This window comes from Erpetoichthys calabaricus, chromosome 10 (assembly GCF_900747795.2).
Source record: "Erpetoichthys calabaricus chromosome 10, fErpCal1.3, whole genome shotgun sequence".
NCBI classification, from domain to species: Eukaryota; Metazoa; Chordata; class Cladistia; order Polypteriformes; family Polypteridae; genus Erpetoichthys; species Erpetoichthys calabaricus.
In genome coordinates this window covers 126,378,618-126,401,729 of record NC_041403.2, presented here as the reverse complement: position 1 = coordinate 126,401,729, position 23,112 = coordinate 126,378,618, and the positions used below count along the sequence as shown (strand labels likewise).

At 38.7% G+C, this 23,112-nt stretch overlaps 1 protein-coding gene across 1 annotated transcript in view; it reads left to right on the top strand.

Annotated features, from left to right (window-relative positions):
• rbpjl (recombination signal binding protein for immunoglobulin kappa J region-like) overlaps positions 1 to 23,112 on the top strand; it is a 50,142-nt gene that overhangs the window by 22,289 nt on the left and 4,741 nt on the right. The window contains exons 8-9 of the mRNA XM_051932461.1: positions 6,802 to 6,942; positions 15,919 to 16,074. Of these exons, the coding sequence (XP_051788421.1) occupies positions 6,802 to 6,942; positions 15,919 to 16,074 (297 nt within the window). The remainder of the gene's footprint in view (positions 1 to 6,801; positions 6,943 to 15,918; positions 16,075 to 23,112) is intronic.

Sequence of the window (23,112 nt, the reverse complement as noted above, 5' to 3'; positions counted from 1 at the left end):
GCAGGGCATCCCCGGACAAATATGGGACGATGATGGCAGCCCAGGTTTGTTTGTCCCAGCGCAATTGGAAGCTCCTGTTGCACCCTAAGCATCTGTGTTTGATCTTGTTCAGGAGAAGATCCCAGTCGCCCTACGGGAGAAAGACTTTCCAAGACTAAGGTCATAAAGCTTATGAAACCGTTTCTGGACAAATGCAGAACCTTAACAACAGTTGCATGGAGCTTCCACCTGCAGCTAAAGTCACTTCAATACACATGTACTTTGTGAGCATGCCCGTGTTGATCAAACAGAGGAAGCTCTGCAGTCACTCCTTATTCAGGAAAATATCCCAGTCATCCCATGGGAGAAAGACTTTCCGAGACTAAGGTCATTGTAAGAGCCGATCTTAGAAAGTTAAAGCTTTAAGATAAATTCATATAGTGTTTGCTTAGTCATAGTCATAGACAATGGTATAGTCTTTTACCCCCTGTAAGTTAGTAAATGATAGAACTTTCTTGCTGTAACCAAGAATACAGTGTGTTAATCGAGTCAGTTGTTGTTTAGAATAGGTCCCAGTACCAGAGACTTTAAGACCCATTTACAGCATGAAAATGGGATAAGCATACAGTTTTCTGACTGTTTAGAAATAGATATAAGATATAAGTGTTTAACAGAACTTTTCTGTTTTTAGTATTCATTATTATGTACACTTTCATCAAAGTTACCATAAGCTTTATGTGATTATGTGTAATGAGTCTTCACAGTAGAGAAACTGAGCTTCAAAGTTTGAAGTAATTCTTTTAAAATGAGCTTTTAGGATGTTAGTGAAGGAGACAATGAATAAGGCCTTTCCAGTTTTGATTGGAGTAATCAAAGCTGAAAAAAATGAATACTTCCAAAAAGGCCTGAGGCTTACACACTTCCAAAAAGACTTGAGTACTGAAAACAAAAGGGAGAGGGGAATCATAAAAGCCATGGCTTAAAATAAAAAAGCCTTCAATTATATTTTTTAATTTTAAAATTTTAAATAAATTCTAACAGGGTCCACAATTCAAAAGTATTCAAAACTCACAGATGTTCAGAAATAAATATCAAAAGATCACAAAACTGAAACTAGAATTAGATCCCCTATGTCCTTTTTGCCTACTTAAGGTCTCTGGTACCTTCCTCGACATGTTCTGGGAATGTCCTTCTGTCTGGTGATCCTTTCTCTCCCTATTCCTTCGTCCCCTCAAGTTCTTCCCCTCCTAGACCTTTCCTCACTTTACCTTCATCTCTTTTAATGACAGCAACCATTGCAGCTAAGTTGCTTTTAGCCTCTCACAGGAAATCTCCTGCCTTTGTCTGTCCTGTAATCTGGAAGTCTCCATTTTACAGTTTCACCCTTTTTTGAACTTTCTGCATCACAGATCAACAACTCTTCCAGCTCAACTGTCCATAATTGGCTTTATCCTGTTCAGTTAGTAAAGAGCTGGCTGGGGAGTTGCTCCATGAGGCAGTTTCTCTTGTCCTCCTTTCTTTGTTCTTTTTTTTTTTTTTGCTTCGCCACATGCTCCTGCATCTGATTTGTATATGCACCAGTTTACCTGTCAACTTTTCTTGTTGGGTTTATGTTTAGGTAGCCATTACAGGTGGAGTGCTGGTGGTAGTGGTGGGGGTTGTTTTTGTTTTTGTTCCTTTTACCGTACTTGCTTTTTCATTATATCAATAAAAATTTTATCCCGAAAAAAAGCAAAAGATCACACTCTGAAATTCACAATACATAATGCTTAGAATGTAAAAAAATCTTAAAACTGGGAAACCTGAAAATAAGCAAAATAACCCAAACCTGACTAAGAAGAGAACCCATTATCAAAAGCAAAAAAAAATAAAATTTCCTGAGGCATCCTAGGTCCTTACATAAGCCATAATTGACCCGCTTGACTCCGCATAAACAATGAATAACAATTAAAAAATCAAGTCACGTTGGGGAGCATGCACTGGTACAGTGTGTTGCCGCACCCACTACACAACGAAACAACTTGGGATCCCAGTTTGCAACCCCCAGGCCTGACACACGGTCCAGTCCCACCCTCAGGAAATGACCCTCTACCTGCTGCAGCCAGGTGTTACGTGGGCGACCCCTTGGCCTGGTCTAGCCACTCGGGTTCCCAACAATGAGAATCTTATGAGCTGGATCACCCTCGGGGAAACACACCACATGGCCATAGTGCCGTAACTGACGCACCCTCACAAGGTTCAAGGTTCTTTTATTTGCCATTTGAGCATAAAACCAACAGTTAAAGCACATTGGAATTCTTGTGAAGAGCTTTGTCCAAGTCATAGTAAAACATTTAAAAAAAGATTAAAAAACAGTAAAGCAAAATAATAAATAATGTAGATTATACCAGCACTATATAGAAAGGTGGTAATATCTACACACAAAAAAAAGTACAATATATTGTAGGTATTGCCCAGTTAAAATATTGCACATTTTTCACTCGTTATTTACATGATAAGTGAAGTGAGGTAGCGTGAGGTTATTACACATATTCAATAATTTTGTTTTGCCATCAGTCTGACTGTAGTGGGGAAAAAGCTATTGAAAAACCTTGTTCTGTGAGTGATGATGCTGTCCGCTCTGCTGTGTCTCAGATTGTACGTACAGTTTTTGTGTCTGAGCAGAGAGTGAGCTGGATGGAGTGAGTCTCTGATAATTCCCTCTGCTCTTTTCCGACAACGATGTGTGTACATAAAGTCCATGGAAGAAAGTTTTGTCCCTATGATCCGCTCCGCAGTTTTTATGACTCTTTGTAAAGCATTCCTCTCTGCCTGTGTGGTATTCCCATACCAGACAGTGATGCCTGTGGTGAGAATGCTCTCTATCAGTCCTCTGTAAGCCTGGGTGAGAGGGCGATGGTTCAGGCCTTTGCTGGGCTTTTTTCACTGTGGCTATGGTGTTAAGAGTCCAGCTCAGGTCTGATGTAACCTTCAATCCCAGGAATTTGTGGCTGTCAATCCTCTCCACCTCAGTCCCTTTGATGATAAGAGGCTGTAGAGGGGAAGGATTCTTCCTGAAGTCCAATATTATTTCTTTAGTCTTATCTATGTTGAGGATGAGGTCATTCTCCTCTCCATAGACAAGAATGTTGTTTACCATGGTCCTGTACCCTGACTTGTCCCCCCCTTGATGAGCCCCAAGATGGTGGTATCATCAGCGTATTTAATGACGATGGTGTTGTTCTGGGTGGAGACACAGTCATAAGTGTACAGAGAGAAAAGTTTGGGGCTAAGGCAACAGCCCTGTGGGGATCCTGTGCTAACTGTGAGCTCAGCAGACACCCGTCCTCCCATTTTCACCACCTGTGGTCTATCTGTCAAGAAGTCCAGGATCCAGTTGCAGGTGGGAGTTGGGACGCCGAGGTCTGTCAGCTTCTTGATCAGTTTTCCCAGGCGGATAGTATTGAAAGCAGAACTGTAGTCCAGGAAAAGCATCCTGGCATACGTTCTGCTACTTTCCAGGTGTTGCAGAATGTGATGTAGGGCTATTGCTACCGTATCATCCACTGATTGATTGGGGCGGTAGGCAAACTGGAGGGGGTCAACAGTGTCCGGGACCATATGGTTGATGTGCGTGAGAACCAGTTTTTCTAGACATTTCATAGTGATGGTGTGAGTGCCACTGGCCTGAAGTCGTTTAGAGTAGATGTGTCTGGTCTTTTGGGGACTGGTAAAATGGTGGAGGATTTAAAAATACGGGGGACTACTGCCTGGGATAATGGCAGGTTGAAGATGTCAGCATACACACCAGCTAATTGGTCTCCACAGTCCCTCAAAACTCTGGAAAGAACTCCATCGGGTCCCACCGCCTTGTGGGGGTTCACCTTCTTCAGGGCTTTCAGGACCTGTGTGTGTGTCACCTGAAAGACAGTGTCTGTGGGGTCACAAGTGGCCTTTGAGGATGTGTCTGTATTCAGCCTGTCGAACCTGGCATAGAAGGTGTTTAGGCTGTCTGGAAGGGTGACATCTCGGAGATCTATAGTTGTTGTGGTTCTCCTGTAGTTTGTGACAGATTGAATTCCCCGCCACATGCTTTGCGTGTTGTGGTTAAGGTAATAGCCTTCAAGTTTTTGTGAGTGAGCCCTTTTTGCTGCTCTGATGGACTTCTGCAGCTCATATCGGACTGTCTTATACTCCACTTGATCTTCTGACTTGAAGGCCCCCTGCCGCTTCCTGATTTTCTGTTTTATATCCCCATTAAACCAAGGTTTTTGGTTGGGGAACATACGCACGGTCCAGGGAGGGGCGCATATGGACATGCACCAGCTAATGTAGTCACCCACAGTCTCTGTATATTCATGAATATCATTAGTGGCCTTTTTAAAAATGCTCCAGTCTGTGGCCTATAAGCAGCCCTGCAGACTAGCTTTTGCATCATCAGTCCAGATGTTGACGGTCCTGGTTGTGACTGGTTTTGTCTTGAGCCTTTTATTATAAACTGGTTTAAGCTGGATCACCAGGTGATCAGACTTTGCAAAATGAGGTTTTGGTTCAGCTGAAAAGACATTTCTGATGTTACTGTAGCAGTGGTCCAGTATTTTATTTCCCCTAGTGGGGAAGGTCACAAACTGATGCATTTTAGGCATATTTTTTCCAGAGATTGCAGTGGTTAAAATCTCCCAAAATGATCACAGTGGCATCTGGAAATGTGTTTTCATGCTTGTTGATCATATTGTGTAGCTCCTTCAGTGCAGCCTCCTCCTTAGTGGAGGGGGGGATGTACACGACACTCACAATGATGCATTGCAGTTCTCTGGGCAGATAAAATGGCCTTAACTTCAAAGTCAGATATTCCACATTTTCAGAACAGGATTTAGAAATGATCTTACAGTTGGTACACCACGATTGTTTGACGAGGACGGCCGTACCTCCTCCACGAGACTTACCGCTGTCTGCAGCACCTCGGTCCTCCCTGAAGACCGTGTAGCCATCTGGTGTTATTGCCTCATCAGGTGTCCTCTCCCCCAGCCAGGTATCACAGAAACACAACATGGAGCAATCCTGAAGGTCCTTCTGCGTGGAAATCCGAGCATGGAGCTTGTCCATCTTATTTTCCAGAGACTGAACGTTTGCAAACAGTATGACAGGGAGGGTTAGCCTTTCATTACTAATCAAGCGCCGGAGCCTTCAGTCAGTTCCTCCCTGTCTGCCGCGCCTCTGCTTCGGCCTGTTCTCAGAAGAGGTCCCTGCCGGGGGTCGACCCAACATCGAGTCAGCATAGCATGCTAGCTCAGGGTGGGATTCCAGCAAGATCGGGTCGAAAAGTCCGATATGGCTGCGCTCTCTCATTTGTAATAAGGTCGCCCGATCATAGAAAACGTTTGCAGAGTATGTTTTAACTCGGCACAGAAAAGTAAGAAGAAGAAGAAAAAAAAGAAAAAATTTGACTCGGAGAGCTCCGCAACGTCGTCCTCTGGGGAGCGCCATCACTAGACTCAATGACAGGTAATGTGCCTCATTCGGGGATCCATGAGCAACCACTCATTCGACACAAAGTCAAACCAGTGGTACCCAAGGATTTTCCTGAGAGGCACAGTACCAAAGGAGTCCAGTCTTCATCTCAGGTCACTGGATAGCGTCCAAGTCTCGCAACCATATAGAAAGAGAGGAAGCACCAAGACTCTAAAGACCTGTACCTTCATCCTTTTGCATAGATATCGGGAGCGCCACACAGCCCTTTCCAAGACCTCATGACCCCCCATGCTCTCCCAGTCCATCTACTGACTTCATAGGATGAGTCACCAGAGACATGAATGTCACTGCCAAGGTAAGTAAACCTCTCAACAAGGTCAACACTCTTTGTGGGCTGTACCCAAGAGGTCATTAAAGGCCTGGATCTTGATTTTTATCCAGGTCACTCGCAAGCCCAGACACTTAGACTCCTCGCTCAGTCTCTCGGGCACCCCGATCAGAGCCTCCATTGACTCAGTGAAGATCACAGCATCGTCAGCAAAGTCAAGATCTGTGAATCTTTCTTCACCAACAGATGCCCCACAGCCGCTGGACCGCACGACCTTGCCCAACACCCAGTCCATACAAGCATTGAACAGTGTAGGAGCAAGAATCCCAGTTGATTCTGGGGTTCGTCAGGGGTGTGTTCTTGCTCCTGTAATTATAAAATGAAAGCACAAAAATACTAAATGCAAAACAAAATATTAAATGAAAGAAATTGGCAAATAGAAAAATCATTTATATAGACAAGCATTACAAAATAAACAACCAAAAATAAAATAAACAAAACTAAAATTAAAGAAACTGAGATCAGGAATGAAGCTCTCATAAGGCTGTTACCTCAGGCAGGCAGAAGCAAAGGGCCAGTCATGTTTTGTGTTATTATTAATGCAATAAGATTACAAACTAGTATACCCCAGAATGATTTTTAATTGAACAAAAAGCAGAATATATCCTGATTTTTAAACTTGAGAAAAGGAAAATGCAGTTATTTATTTTCATTTGTATTCTTGCTTTCCTTCTGGCTTATTGTTTGAAAATGAATTCTATTTCTTATGTTATTTAATTAGTTCTCTGGAATTGCCATTTTCCACATTGACTTAGATCAACAGCAGAGTTGATACTCTCAGATGAGTCCCACCACAAGGCCACAACCAACGCTCAGTAGAATCCATAATGAGAGATTATGAAAGATCCTGAGATTTGTGAAAATCAGAAGGGAAGACCAGTCCGCCATATGTATATACGTACATTGTCACTGTCCAATATTCAGAGAACTGTATGATTTACTTTCAATTTCAGGCTGAAACAATGTCTTTGGTCTTTCTGCAGATCATTCGTAAGGTGAATAAGCAGCATGCTGTCCTAAATGTTGATGAGCCAGTGTCACAGCTTCACAAGTGTGCTTTCCATTTCAAAGACAGCACAAGGATGTACCTTTGTTTGTCCAATGAAAAAATAATACAGTTCCAGGTGAGAAAATAAACAAAACATCTTTCCTTCTCATACCATTTCTATGGTTAACAAATACAAAGGAACTGTACTGCCACGCTTGGAATGTAGTTCATGAAAAGACAAATGTCACATCACCGTAAGCATTAATTCAAAACAAACAGAGGCAAAACTGTGAAACTGGATCATGTGAGATTTTATTAGAGACAAGGGGATAAATCAAAGAAAAGCATGTGGACTAGAATGCATACAATACTTTGGTGTTAGCCTAAAGAAAAAGGAAATAAATTCAACAACAGCCTCAAGATGAAATTGCAAGTGTTTCCTCAATCATCTGTTCTTGTAGGGACAGAGCACAAACTTTCCAACCAAGAATTGCTCCATTTGAGCCCAGATAGAACACAACTATTCTGAAAAACAAATAGAAAACACACACAAAGAAAACTTGCACAGAAAAAAGCAACATATACAGGAAATCACCAGCTAGGAACCATAATGATGTTAGATGTATATTTAAATTTTACAGACAACCTACCAGAACTTCCATGTCTTTCTTATTCTAAAATGAGTATAATTACAGCACATGGTAGCACATATGTGTACATATATTCAATGCCTGCAGCACACACAGTTCAATGCAGTTTCAGTTTTTTTATAGTGCTTTTCATGGAGTGCAAAAACAGAACGCTATACCAAGTTGTCTAGTAAAATTTTGCAAATTACTACATTCTGAATTAGTACACTTAAAGACATAAATTTGTTAAAACACACAAAAAACAAAGTAGAAACTGATTAATATACACGGAAACTTACAATATCTGTTCATTAATTAATTGTTGAACTATGGCCAATTAACAATGGAGAAGAGGAAAACAAAAACTCCAATTAGCAACATCTCTGAAGAAAATAATTATCTGGGTGTCCACAGTCACTTATAACAGGCACAATCAAACATAATCAGATTCCTGGAGACCTCATCCAACTGCTGTCCACCGCCTCCTGGGCATTCTATAGTAGGACCTGTGCTGGCTTTCTGGCTGCACATAAGCATAACATTCACCATGGTGGCATCAACATTATGATTGTCATATAAATTTGGAAGGTGAACAAAATGTTCCAGCACATAGAAAAGATAAAATTATGTGTGTACAATGGGCTTATAAAAAGACTGCCTCACATGCTAATAAGATTATTAGGTTAACGGGGGACTGTTATATGAGTATGTCTCTCCTTGACAAAAGAGGTCTTTGTTAAGGTCAACAACATATCAAGGACTGCTTGGGCACTGGGTAGACCTGACAAAAGGATATGAGGCCTATTAAAAGTCCATATGAGGCCAAAGCAGGCCATAACCTTTCCTAACCTGCCCAGATATGGACTCACCTCAGACAGACAGCCCCCAAACACAACAGGCAGGCTCTGACCTTCACAAGCTCAAAATAGGGGCCTGGCTTTAAAAGTTCCAAATATACTTTAAAATGTTTAACATACAAAAAATCCTTGCTAGGAGTTATCCTACAACCCGGGGCTTGTAGTTATTTTTTGTTGTTTTTGTATTATATTTTTCTGTAATTTCAATTATGTTTGTCTGTTATTTGGTAATTGTGTTCTGTAACTTTAAATGTGTGGCTGTTCTATGTACTTGTGGCTGGAGCCCCAGGAGACAGGCCCACCCTGATATCACTGCTACTGGGTCCACCTTCTAGCTATATATTCAGCCAGGAAAGAGCGACTCAGAAGTGGAACACTGAGTTTGTATTTGGAGTGTTTTGTGAATATTGCATTTTTTGTTATTTTTATTCTGTTTTCTGGATTTTTGCATGTTTTGTGATTTACTGTCACTGAATCATGTATTAGGGCTTGTTTGCTGTGGATTACCTTTTTAGGCAAATTCTTTTGCTTTCTTTGTTCTGTTGAGCATTTTTGCCTTATTCTTTGCTTTTGTTAATAAACCTTTATTTATAAAAATTCTGGTGAAAGTTATCTCTGTACAAGCCAGAGTTTGACAGTCTTTTATCTCCCTTGTGAGACATTTTTATATACAGTAGTGTGGGTCTTTCCTTGTATTTTGAACTTTATAAGCCAGCTCCCTATTTTGGGGCCTGCTTCAGCTCAAGCCAGCTGGTTTTGTTTGGGACATGACTAAGTTCAGTTTCATGGGTCTTTTGGAGGCCTCACACACACTTTCACCATGTTTGTGACTCAATTACACAACACTGGGGAGAGGAGCTGTGCCTAGGTAAGACAATAAACAAAGTCTTTTTATTAATAAAAGATTTATTAAAAAAGCACAGGCAAATAAGAAAAAGGGCAAAAATAAGGAAAAGGGGGTTAGTTTTAAAAAGGTATAAATCAAAGCTAACAGGTCCCAATACAAAATAAATTAAACAGTATCCCAAAACGGAAGAGAAGAATCTAGAACCTGAAATATAAAAGAAAAGCTATACTTATGAGGCTCCAACAACAATCAATGAATCACTGCCATGACCTCCTCTCCCACCTCAATATACAGGCAAAAGGAGGGCCCAGCAGCTTTGATGTCAGTGTGGTCCCACCTCCTGGGGGTTCCACTCACAAAACACAAGAAACATAGAACATTTAAAGACAGTATACATTAATATGAAAAAATAAACAGCCATAACAGAAATCACATAAACACATGAAAAATAATTCAATAATGACCAAAACAATAAATCAACTGGTATCACATCCTCACACAAAGGAGACTAGGGTTTGCATTCTGGGTCTTCCCATTGTGAAGTTTTCATGTTTTCCCCCTGTTTGTGTGAATTTCCTCTGGGTGCTTTGTTTTCCACCCTCAGTCCAGAGACATGCAAATTATGTGACTTGCTGATGCTAAGTTGTCCCTAGTGATTGTTTGGTGTGTGGGTGTGTGTGTGTGTGTGTGTGTGTGTGTAAATGTTCACCCTGCAATAGACTGATACTCTATCCAGGGTTTGTTCCTATTTTATGCTCTGTGCTTGCTGGGATAGTCTCATGTCCGTGCCAACAACCCTTGCTGGATTGAGCAGATTAGAAAATGACATGAAATAAAATATAACAAAAAATATATATAAACTATATTTGAGCAAAACAACTTGTGTTTGGAAATGAACGCTTGCTAGTTGGCATTTTCACAGAAATATTGTCTTTATCGTCACTATTTTATCAGTGTGTTGTAAGAAAATGATAGATCCATGCAATCAGTCTAAAAAATAAAACAATGAGCCAGCTTCTCAAAGAGAGTTACAGAAAGACTGATTGTATGAGAAGGACTGCTTTGGACCATGACAGAGAGTGTTTGTATAGGCAAAGGGTTATGGTATGACTACTTCACAAGGACAACAACACTTTTTAGAAATGAAGGGCAAGAAACTGCATCCTATCTTCTTTAAACTAAGGCTTCAGTCTGAGTTGTCCAGATGCATTTACTCCCTTAAAACTAGTAAAAGGCTGTCTCTTCAGCTAATGTTACAAATATAACTGCTTGCCATATTAATAGGAGCTTGCATTTACTGGATATCCCACATAATGGGTGCAAGAACTTGCTGTGGAATTTAGAAGTTTTTTGATCTTACTGGGAAAAGAAAGGTTTTTGAACTTAGCGGTTTTCAATTTTTTTTTTCTTTTTTCATTTGTGGAGTAGAAACAGCTGAAGTTTTTCATGTGAGCCAATCCCAAGAACTGGGAGAGGGAAAAAAAAAAACTGAAAAGCAGTTTTGAAATTTTATTTGCGAAGACACTCTGTAGAGGATGTTGGAAAATAGTTAATAATAATAATAAAACATAATTTTTGGAAGACAAATGTTCAGACCTCTGAAATTCTTGAATCAAAATCATAGGCAGTATTTAGGAAATGTTAATCTGTTGCCATGTTTCAAGCATAATATTAGAATAGCATCTGCAGGACAAACTGGGTGTTCTTAATTTATTAAAAAAACTTAAATGTGAACAAGCACAAACTAGACATACAGTATGTGTGAATTTACCCCGATGGAAGAATTAGAGGGCGGCACGGTGGCGCAGTAGGTAGCGCTGCTGCCTTGCAGTTAGGAGACCTGGGTTCGCTTCCTGGGTCCTCCCTGCGTGGAGTATTCATGTTCTCACCGTGTCTGTGTGGGTTTCCTCCAGGTACTCCAGTTTTCTCCCACAGTCCAAAGACATGCAGGTTAGGTGCATTGGCGATTCTAAATTATCCCTAGTGTGTGCTTGGTGTGTGTGTGTGTGTGTGCCCTGCGGTAGGCTGGCGCCCTGCCCGGGGTTTGTTTCCTGCCTTGGGCCCTGTGTTGGCTGGGATTGGCTCCAGCAGACCCCCATGACCCTGTAGTTAGGATATAGTGGGTTGGATAATGGATGGATGGATGGAAGAATTAGAGGGATATTGACTTGGTAAACACTTTTTCATTACACATTGGTGTTGCTTATATATGATATATGATATATATGATATATAACTGGTACTCTTTTTTACTCAGTATCTTCTCTTTTGTTGACTGAGTATTTCTTTAGATGAGTGTTAGTAAAACATTTCCTGAAGGAACCCTGTACTCAATTTTTTTTTTTCCGTTTATAGGGAGAGTGTCAAACAGGATTTAGTTAATACAAAATATTACTGCAAGTTATCCAATAGTGCACTTTGGGGGCATTCACATTAGTAACGGAAAAAAATGGAACAACACTGGGTAACAAAAGTTTGACTTCTTTTTTCTCACATGAATTAATATACAGTTAGGTCCATAAATATTTGGACAGAGACAACTTTTTTCTAATTTTGGTTCTGTACATTACTACAATGAATTTTAAATGAAAAAACTCAGATGCAGTTGAAGTGCAGACTTTCAGCTTTAATTCAGTGGGGTGAACAAAACGATTGCATAAAAATGTGAGGCAACTAAAGCATTTTTTTAACACAATCCCTTCATTTCAGGGGCTCAAAAGTAATTGGACAAATTAAGTAACTGGAAATAAAATGTTCATTTCTAATACTTGGTTGAAAGTCCTTTGCTGGCAATGACAGTCTGAAGTCTTGAACTCATGGACATCACCAGATGCTGGGTTTCCTCCTTTTTAATGCTCTGCCAGGCCTTTACTGCAGCGGTTTTCGGTTGCTGTTTGTTTGTGGGCCTTTCTGTCTGAAGTTTAGTCTTCAACAAGTGAAATGCATGCTCAATTGGGTTAAGATCAGGTGACTGACTTGGCCATTCAAGAATTTTCCACTTCTTTGCTTTAATAAACTCCTGGGTTGCTTTGGCTGAACGTTTTGGGTCATTGTCCATCTATATCATGAAACGCCACCCAATCAACTTGACTGCATTTAGCTGGATTTGACCAGACAGTATGTCCCTGAACACCTCAGAATTAATTCGGCTGCTTCTGTCCTGTGTCACATCATCAATAAACACTAGTGTCCCAGTGCCACTGGCAGCCATGCATGCCCAAGCCATCACACTGCCTCCACCGTGTTTTACAGATGAAGTGGTATGCTTTGGATAATGAGCTGTTCCACGCCTTCTCCATACTTTTTTCTTGCCATCATTCTGGCAGAGGTTGATCTTGGTTTCATCTGTCCAAAGAATGTTTTTCCAGAACTGTGCTGGCTTTTTTAGATGTTCTTTAGCAAAGTCCAATCTAGCCTTTCTATTCTTGAGGCTTATGAGTGGCTTGCACCTTGCAGTGCACCCTCTGTATTTACTTTCATGCATTCTTCTCTTTATGGTAGACTTGGATATCGATATGCCTACCCCCTGGAGAATGGTGTTCACTTGGTTGGCTGTTGTGAAGGGGTTTCTCTTCACCATGGAAATGATTCTGCGCTCATTCACCACTGTTGTCTTCCGTGGACGTCCATTTCTTTTTGTGTTGTTGAGTTCACCAGTGCTTGCTTTCTTTCTCAGGATGTACCAAACTGTAGATTTTGCCACTTGTAATATTGTAGAAATTTCTCAGATGGGTTTTTTCTATTTTCGCAGCTTAAGGATGGCTTCTTTCACTGGCATGGAGAGCTCCTTTGACCGCATGTTGTCTGTTCACAGCAAAATCTTCCACATGTAAGCACCAAACCTCAAATCAACTCCAGGCCTTTTATCTGCTTAATGGATAATGACATAATGACGGACTTGCCCACATCTGCCCATGAAATAGCCTTTGAGTCAATTGTCCAATAACTTTTGAGCCTCTGAAATGAAGGGATTGTGTTAAAAAAATGCTTTAGTTGCCTCACATTTTTATGCAATCGTTTTGTTCACCCCACTGAATTAAAGCTGAAAGTTGTTTCATTTAAAATTCATTGTGGTAATGTACAGAACCAAAATTAGAAAAAAGTAGTCTCTGTCCAAATATTTATGGACCTAACTATAGGTGTGTCTTAATATGTTTCTTACTGAGTTCAATGTTTGAGCAGGCTTTTCTTGTCAGACATGGATTTTACGTGACACATGATTAAACTTTACAATAAACATATATTTACATCTCTATATACAGGGTGAGTCAAAATTATGTTAACACTAATGGTACTGCTATGTATATGCTCATATACATTTTTGTGGACAATTTATGTGCCACATATGGTACATGTGTTGAACATGATGGCAAACAGGTTGAGATATTCCTGCAAATCATCTTGAACATATGAAGTATGTTTTGTGAATAAATTGTTTCCGCCATTCAAATGTTAACATAATTTTGACTCATCCTGTATATAAAATCCAACGCCTGTCTGTCTGTCTGTCTGTATGTCTGTCTACTTTTCACGAGAGAACTACTTAAAGGATTTTGATCAGGTTTTTTTCTATAATTTGCTTCAACATTCTGGTTGATTTTGCAACTCCTCTCATTGCGCTATGTATCATAATTTGCTTGGAGGAATGATATATTCCCACTAATCTGAGACAGTGGCTGCGGGCTGAGGGGAGGCGGGTGGGGACCTCCTCACTCACGCACCAGCCTCGGGGCGTGTATCTTACCTCCACTTAGCTAGCTAATGAGAGAACTATTTAACAGATTTAGATCAGGTTTTTTTCTATAATTTGCTTGAACATTCCATTTGATTTTGAGACTTCTCTCGTCGTGCTAAAAATCATTCTCCCTGCAACACAAGACAAATTCCCCTACAAGCATCCTGTACTCCAACTCGTCTCTATTACTAACGTAGCCTGTGATGGAGGCATTGGAGCAGAGGGAAACCATGTTTATGAATTATAAATATTGACTCACCATAAATGTAGCACAAAGAGCTAGGATTATTCAAACGGTTTCTAGGCATTGTGCTGCTAGCTGTTTAAAAACTACTATAAAGATATGCTAAACCAAAGAACAGCACATGTGAGAAACAAAAATACATTACATAAGTGTTTACACTTTGACATCTGATCACTAACTGGCATAGATCTGTGCATCAGACAGGGATCAGTTTTTTGTCTCAAAATGTTCAAACTGGTTACAGTCTGCAAACTGTGGCACAAGAGAATAATTTCATGCTGTTCTTGAAAGTTATAAAATGTTCACAAACAGCATTAAAAATATTTTAATCCTGGATTTAACTTAAAAAAAACCCTACACTTTAATATGTGTTTATATATTAAATATACAGACTAAAAAAGACATAATTCAAAAACTATGGATTGTAGAGAAATTCTGAATATGTTTCTGAAATCAGCATGATAAAGTACTTTTAACCCTAAAACCACCAAGCAATAATCTTTGTTGAGTCATGTAACCAATTAACCAATTAACCAATTAACTATTAACTTAAAGTTGTTAATTTTTTAGTAACAAATCAAGAATAAGCCTCTGCATAAAATATGCTTTATCCATGATGCTCTCTTGCACAGATGACCAGCATCTCCTAACCTACACTATTTGTAACTCTCTGTGTCATTTATTGCTAGTGGATCCCTTGCTTGCCTTTGATTTCAAGGTTCTCCATGAGAGGAGATATTGTATAGTAAGGTAAAAAGTAAGGCCCATTCTTTCTGTTTTATCCAGTTCTGTGAATTGTGTAGTAAAGGCCATTGTTACTGGTTTGAATTGGTTTTATGCCCACTTGGGCTATTTTTTAAACAGCTGTCCAGAAAAATAAAACTTTGACTGAGTGTATTATAAGAAAATTTTCTTAAAATTGTACATGTTTTTTCACAAATAAAATTTGCCTATAACTCTGTCCATTTTTAAGAGAGAGCTTTGGTTAGGGACCTATCTGCCCTCTGTATGTTAATAAACTGTCATAACACAAATGAAACAAAAAAAAATATTTGGGGTAACTCATGAAACCCCTTTTAACTGACAGAAAAGCAAAAAGTTACTAGTGAAATCAATAATCAAGGGACTGATCTGCCTCAGCTGCTTGGCACACAATATCAAGCTTGTGTAGTGCACAAAATAGGAGCCTTGTCTTTGGTCCAAGAATGAACAACCTTCTCTGATGGTTGGTCGGTTTATAAAGTGTAGCTCGCAGAAGAGGTGGGACTTCAGGAGAAGAGAGGGAATTGATCTCAGTCACAGTCCTTCTGAGCACTCATCAGAACTGCAGTGGAAAAGGGAAGAAGTCATTAGCAATTGCGCTCCCTCTTGGTAAGAAGCAGTACTGTTTACCTTATTGGAACCCTGAATGTGTCCCATAAGTGCTCATGAATTACACTGTGTTAATGATAAAATATTAAGAACAACACAAAACAGCCTAGAGAGGTTTTCAAGCTTTGAGGAATTTAAGCTCTTTGGAAGCCCTATTGCAACTGAGTATGGGCAAAAGATAAATCAATGCCACTGTCAAAATCCTCACATTCAAACAAGACAAGTTTAACATATCTAAATTAAACCAATAACTTCACATTAGACATTAGAATAAAAGAAGAAAGAATGAATTAGTTATGAAATAGTTCTATGCCAGTTACCCTGATTTTTGCTTTCTGGAAATAGTGATGATTTGGATATCTGACTGGGCAACACTTCTGAGAAATAGAATATGTTATAGAAATGTGACCAAAGACTTAAATTTTGCAGGCATCTCTTTGTCAGAAGGACCCCAGCAGAGAACTTCTTAATGATGGCTCCTGTTGGACAATCATTGGCACTGAGACAGTGGAATACACCTTCAGTGAAAGCCTGTCATGTGTCCAGAGTTTAGTGACTCCAATCCCAGTCATCAGTAACTTGGAGGTGAGCTATACAGTACTGAAATGTAGTGTATGCATATAAATGTAGGGATAAGGAAAATCATAACCTTTCTGTGCAGTATGTCTCTCATTCTATTTTTGTAACACACATTCCTTTTTGCTAAAGTAAAAAATGTTATTGTGTATAATAGTGTTTATCTATCTGTCTATCTGTTGTATAGTACATTTCATATTGGTTCATACAGTCACAGATTCAATATTGTTATATATTATTCTTTCTATCAAATATATGATCTCTCTATTTTACAGTGCCTTTTTTGTCTGTTCTTACTATCTATCTATTGATAAAGCTTTTTATATATACCCTCATACTCCTGCGTTTTCTCCTCTGGTTCATTTTGAATATTATTATACAAAGGTTTATAATAGATAAAGAGAATCTTAGTAAATGAATGACAATGAACCCTTATATTTCCTGAATTTATTTCACTTATTTATTTCATTTATTTCTAATTTGAAAAACATATGAACATGAGAATGAGACTTATATGGTAACCTGTATTAGAGTCATAAAAGCTGATGAAAATGACTGTTCTCATGATGCCAGTGTCACGCACTGACAAATATTGTCATGCCCACCATGAAATATTACATGAAATATTACACATCTGAAAAGTACAGCTCCACTGATATTTTATGAAAATTCTTTCAGACACTTTGAGCATCATCTAGTTGTTTATAACAAATTGGTGAAGAAGTTCAAAGTGGTATCAAATTGATGGAAGGCAAAAGGATAAACAAATGTCTTGAAAATCTTCGGCTCAATAATTACTTTAAATATAGTACATTTAATTATTTAATTAGGTAGTACCATGTTTAAAAGGAAACAACAATGACTCTTTGACATCTCTGAACAAGTCTAAAAGATCTAAAACCTTGGTTTGCCAACTTCAGTACCAATAAAGGCACAAACTGCATGCCAAAAGGCTAAAAAAGGATGAATACAGAACACTGCACAACTAAACACAAAATTTTTAATTAGTATAATAATTCTGTTTAAATATTGAACACATATAATTTATCTCAAATACAATTTTACTAAAAAAACTAAGACAGGAAAAGAACGCAATTAAAATAAAACACAACAGAAGCCACAGATGTCTGCCCAGCATGATCTTGGTGTAATGTACATCTTAGGAGACAGCAGTGTCCGTTGTGAATGCCTGCCAGGTAAAGCTGTTCAGCGGGATGAAGAGCACAAGGGAAATGACAACACAAAAAGATGTTGCCAGTGTAATTGTCAAGGCACAGGCAGACTTCAGAAAGCCAATGGAAGCAAAGCAATCCAATTATCAGAGTCAAAGCACAAAACTAGTGCAAGCCAAAAATACTAAAGCAAAACGGTCATAATTGTAGTGATTTATGTTTTGTTTTTTTAATTTGTATTTATTTTGAGAATATGTATTCATTTAGAAGTGTCATTATTTTTTAACATTGTATTTTTATAATTCACACCCCATTGTAATAAGATTATGTGAGCTTAAGAGAGCAACTGGGTCAGTGCTGAAATAATCAGGTACACCAAACAACAAAGACAGAAAGAAGTTCCAAAACCAAAATGGAAACTGACACTAGTGTCTTCTTGTATGAGAACTAACGATCACTAGAATTGTTTTAAAGAATTTTATCCAACTGAGGAATGAAGCTTGATGGGACTGTAACCATACTTATAACATCATGTCCTGCGACAATTGCGGTCACATGATGGCTCCTATCACATCACTTAAAACAACGAAATTTTTGAAAATCAATTTAAACATCTTCAAAGCAGAATCTACAAAGTTAAAACAACAATAAATAATTCAAAAAACATAGATAAACTGCATTAATTACAACAACCATCATTTTCAGTATAGCGAGCATTACCATTTTGTGTTCCAGAGGTGTTTTTTTGTTAGCAACAAACCAAAGTAACTATTGTGTGACAACCAGAAGTCAAAATGTGTGATGTCATCACAGCAACAGTTTAAAGGTCAGTGTCACAGACTTTCTGTTAATCCAAAGATATTGGATATTGCAGTGAATTTTGCGATGGCACTTTTTTGACCTCCTGGGAAATGCCTGAGCTCTTTCTTTGGAAACATTTTGTATCTTAATTTTCTGGTCAGTTTTTTTTTTGTTCTTGCCATTTCCAGCATTGGATAAGACATAACAGATGTCATATCCATAAAAAATATGTCTACGCCCATTAGAATGAACACAACACAGCTGCGCCCAGTGGCATAGCTTGAGTTCGCGCCACTCGGGGCAGGGCTTCATTTTACTGCCCTCCAACGTATCTGAATATGTTGACTTATTTAAATAGAAAATTAAAATGACATATTGAGAAACATTAAGATACATTTTGCATAGATTTATTAATATATATAGAGAAACGGCAATATTTTTTTCACATATAATTATTTATAAGCATCAAGTAGACAAGAATATAGTACAGACGCACTGATAAGCTGTGTTATGATTATTAGTTTAATATAATTACACTGCAAAAACCAGAACCGGTATGGTGTACAAGTGATAGGTGGGGATGAGCAAGAACGCATTCGGATTGATAACGAAATGAAATTATACATTGTGAATTAGTTGTTTATCTTCCTAGAAACTATTATCGGTGTAATGTTTCTGTTTATTTTTGTTATTGCCTCATAAATTTCAACTGCTGTGTCTGATGCCGTCACAGAAGGACCGTCTGAAAATGATTTTTGAAACATTTGTGGATGAAAATCAGAGAATTTGACTTTTTTTCATTCATGAGTGATATTTTTCCGAACCATGCTGCTTACACATGAAGTGTTCTGAGCCTTTTGGCCAATAATGCTGCCCCCAAAAATGTGCCGCCTGGGGTGGACCGCCCCATCCGCCCGCCCCTAGCTACGCCACTGGCTGCGCCCATGGCAAAAAAAACTCAATTTCATCATGGTCAAATTAACGTTTCAATAGTCAAAATTAAAATCCATGTTGCAATTTCCAATAATAGATCAGAATGACAAATGACTACAAACTGCATCATTCATATCCCATGAGGTATACTGTATTTACTTCATATCCCAAGCAAAGTAAGAGGTCTGCTGACACCTGGGTTCATTGCATATTGATTTTATGTTTCACTGTGGATGGCCACTTTTGACAGCATTTGTTACTTCATCAAGTCTACAGCATTACGGTTTGGTTGAGCATAAAAGGTTTAGTAATCAACCTCGGGCTGACAAGATTCAATAACATTTTTCTTTAGAAATATTTTGTATGGTGTCCAATTGCAGTTTAAATGTGAAACCTTCATTGTAACACTGACAGATTAATTTTATGAAATTTTTAAAGCACAAGGATGTCCCCAAACAGCCAAGTTATTCCATTAATTTAATTATTTATAATCAAATTATTTATAATCAAATTAAAATTCAGGTTAAACTCCTTTAAGCCTTTAATGTGTCCCATATCAGATAAAGGGGATTGTCAGAGAAGGACTGGAACATAAAATTTCTCTATATGCAGATGATATGGTTTTGTATATATTAGACCCAGAAAACACTGTGCCTGCAGTTCTAACAGCACTAACAGAATTTCAAAAGATATCCGGTCTCAGAATTAATCTGAATAAAAGTTTACTCTTTCCAGTGAATTCACAAGCATATAATATTAGATTGGACACCCTACCTTTTACCATAGCAGATCAATTTAAATACCTTGGGGTAAATATCACAAGTAAACATAAAGCTCTTTATCAACAAAATTTTGCCGTCTGTATGGAAAAAATTAAGCAAGACTTGCATAGATGGTCAACCCTTCATCTCACTCTAGCTGGAAAAATTGACGTTGTTAAGATGAATATCCTTCCTAAACTTCTTTTTTTATTTCAAAACATTCCAATATATATCAATAAATCGTTTTTTAAGCAATTAGATTCAACAATAACCTCATTCATTTGGAACTCAAAACACCCACGTATCCAAAGAGCTACTCTACAAAGACCTCAGGCAGAAGGTGGCATGGCTTTACCTAATTTTCAGTTTTATTACTGGGCAGCAAACATACAAGCCATAAAAACCTGGACACAAATAACTGAACATACACAGGCTTGGTCCGCAATAGAAGTAAAATCCTGTAGTACTTCTTTATACTCCCTGCTCTGCGCTCCAATAAATGCAAGTTATCGCAAATATACTAATAACCCAATTGTACTTTACTCACTCAGAATATGGAACCAACTTAGAAAGCATTTTAAGATGGAAAATCTTTTATCCGTGGCACCTCTGCAAGAGAACCACCTCTTTCAACCCTCGCAAACACATCCAGTTTTTAATACCTTGAAAAGTTTTGGTATTAAATTGCTCAGAGATCTTTATATAGACAACATATTTGCATCTTTTGAACAATTACGTTCCAAATTCAACCTCCCAGCTACACATTTCTTTCATTATCTTCAAATTAGAAATTTTGTTAAACAGAAATTGCCCGATTTTCCTCACCTCGTACCCTCCACCATGCTGGAAAAAATACTGCTCAGTTTCGAGGAATTAAACACCATTTCCCCCTTATATAAAATCTTATTAGACTCCTTCCATTTCAAAGACCCAAGAGGACTTTGGGAAGAAGATCTCTTAATCAATATATCAGAAATGGAATGGAAGAACAGAGAATTCACTCGAGCTCCATATGCGCAAAGCATAGAATTATTCAACTAAAAATTATATATCGAGCTCATCTGTCTCGCTTAAAACTGTCCAAAATGTTTCCAGGGCACGATCCAACCTGCGAACGCTGCAACCAAGTTCCTGCCTCACTGGGTCACATGTTTTGGGCCTGCACCAAGCTAACATCATTTTGGACCAAAATTTTTAAGTGCCTTTCAGACAGCCTTGGGGTCACAATCCCTCCTAACCCATTAACAGCCTGTGTTTGGTGTTCTTCCAGACAGACTTAAAGTGGAGAAGGACAAGCAAACGGTGACTGCATTCACTACACTTTTGGCACGCAGACTTATTTTGTTAAATTGGAAGAATCCTAACTCTTCTCTGATAAGTCAGTGGGAAACCGATGTTTTATATTATTTGAAATTGGAAAAAATCAAATTCTTAGTTCGAGGATCTGTACAGAACTTTTTCAAAACCTGGCAGGATCTAATCAATATTATTTTAGAATAAGAGAAATAACTATTACCGCATTTATTTTCCTTCTAAATTTTTTATATACCTATATATATTTCTACCTTTCTATTATTTATTGTTGCCTTATTAAAAAGCCCTAAGCAATTCTCCTTTGGCTAAGCTCTCCTTCTCAGGGGTGGGGTTTGATTTGTCTTCAATTTTTCTTTTTTTTTTGTTATAAATTGATCTATTTGTATGGAATGATTACAATAAAATTAATAAATAAAATTTAAAAAAAAAAAAGTGTCCCATAAGCAGACATGTAACAAATGTTAGTACTTTACCAATATGCTGTCATTGAACAGCAGATTGATCTATCTCTCTTTACTCAAAAGTGTGTTGACCAATTATTGTCCATTGACAGAACTGAGTAAGTGCCAGCAAGGAAACAATGTGCAAAGATTTGAAAAGAAAGACTAATTAATCTCATTTTTATGAGATTTTTATTTTTTTAGTGGTAAATGAACAGGTAGTTAAAACCTACTGTGGCCAACCCTCTGCTTGATGTTTATATGAAATCTGTCATCATCGAGGGAATCACTGCAGACAGAAGAAATGTTGGGTTGTCTCATTTAATTTTATTATAACAGGAGAGCTGGTCTCGTGCGTTATGGGAAATGGACGTCTGAAGTGGAGCTCAATTAGCAGCGGCTTCATTTTTTCTCTTATTTCTTATTATCCCGAGGTATCCTGTATTTACCCAACCCGAGAAGTTTCTACTACAGTATATAAACATGAGTAACAGGAAAAGGGATCAGAAAGAAACGGAAAAGAAACCTAAAGCTACATCCAAGTCTAGACAGGCATCAAGTCCAAGTGCAAGGTATGGCCTTTCAGAGACTGACCTGGAACAGGCAGGCGAAAGCACAGACTTCCCAGGACCCCGCTCCACTGGGTCATCTCCAGTCGAGAGTGAAAATGGGAGCGAAGGTGCAAGTGATGCAGGTCATGATAGCTCGCCGATTCCAGACGATCACTTGAAACTGGTCTTACAGTCCACGCTTTCATCTACTCCTCGCAAGCCGGAAGCAACGGCTGTAATGGGGATTGCCACCTCACCCGCGGAGCACAAAAGCCAAAACGATCTGTCCAAACTGAAGGTAATGATCGCAACAGTGGCCACGGCCATGACCATAAATGAGGTCAAGAAAGATATTCAGAAAAATACAAAGAAAGAAAGCGAAAAGACAAACGAGAAGCTGCGGCTGGAACTGCAAGAGCTGCTGCAGGATAATACAGACCTGGAAAAACATATATATAATCGCTTTGATGCAGCCTTTAAAGGTGTGCTAGGGAAAATTCAGGAACACATTCAGGAAAATACATCCAAACTGAGAGAACTTGCTGATCAGCTGGAAGACGTTAAGCAAATATCCATCCATCCATCCATCCATTTTCCAACCCGCTGAATCTGAACACAGGGTCACGGGGGTCTGCTGGAGCCAATCCCAGCCAACATATGGCACAAGGCAGGAACCAATCCTGAGCAGGGTGCCAACCCACCGCAGGTTAAGCAAATATTCACGACTCAAATTGAAACAGCTGAACATTTGGCATCTACCACCGATGGAAAAGCTACAGCTGCGAATTCCGAATGCAAAAAACTCAGAGACAGACTTGCGGCTCTGGAAAATGGATGTAGAAGGAATAATATTAGAATCGAAAGTCTACCTGAGAATCGTGAAAGACCAAACCCAGTGAAACTCGTAGATGAACTATTTTCTAAAATTGGAGAGGACTTTAAATCAGATACTGAGATAGAGGCAGCTTATCGCATACATGGATCAAATACCTCTAAAACTAGGACTCTAATTGTTCGCTTCGAGAGATTACAATTTAAGCTTAATGTAATGTCACTTCTTAGACAGAAACAAGAG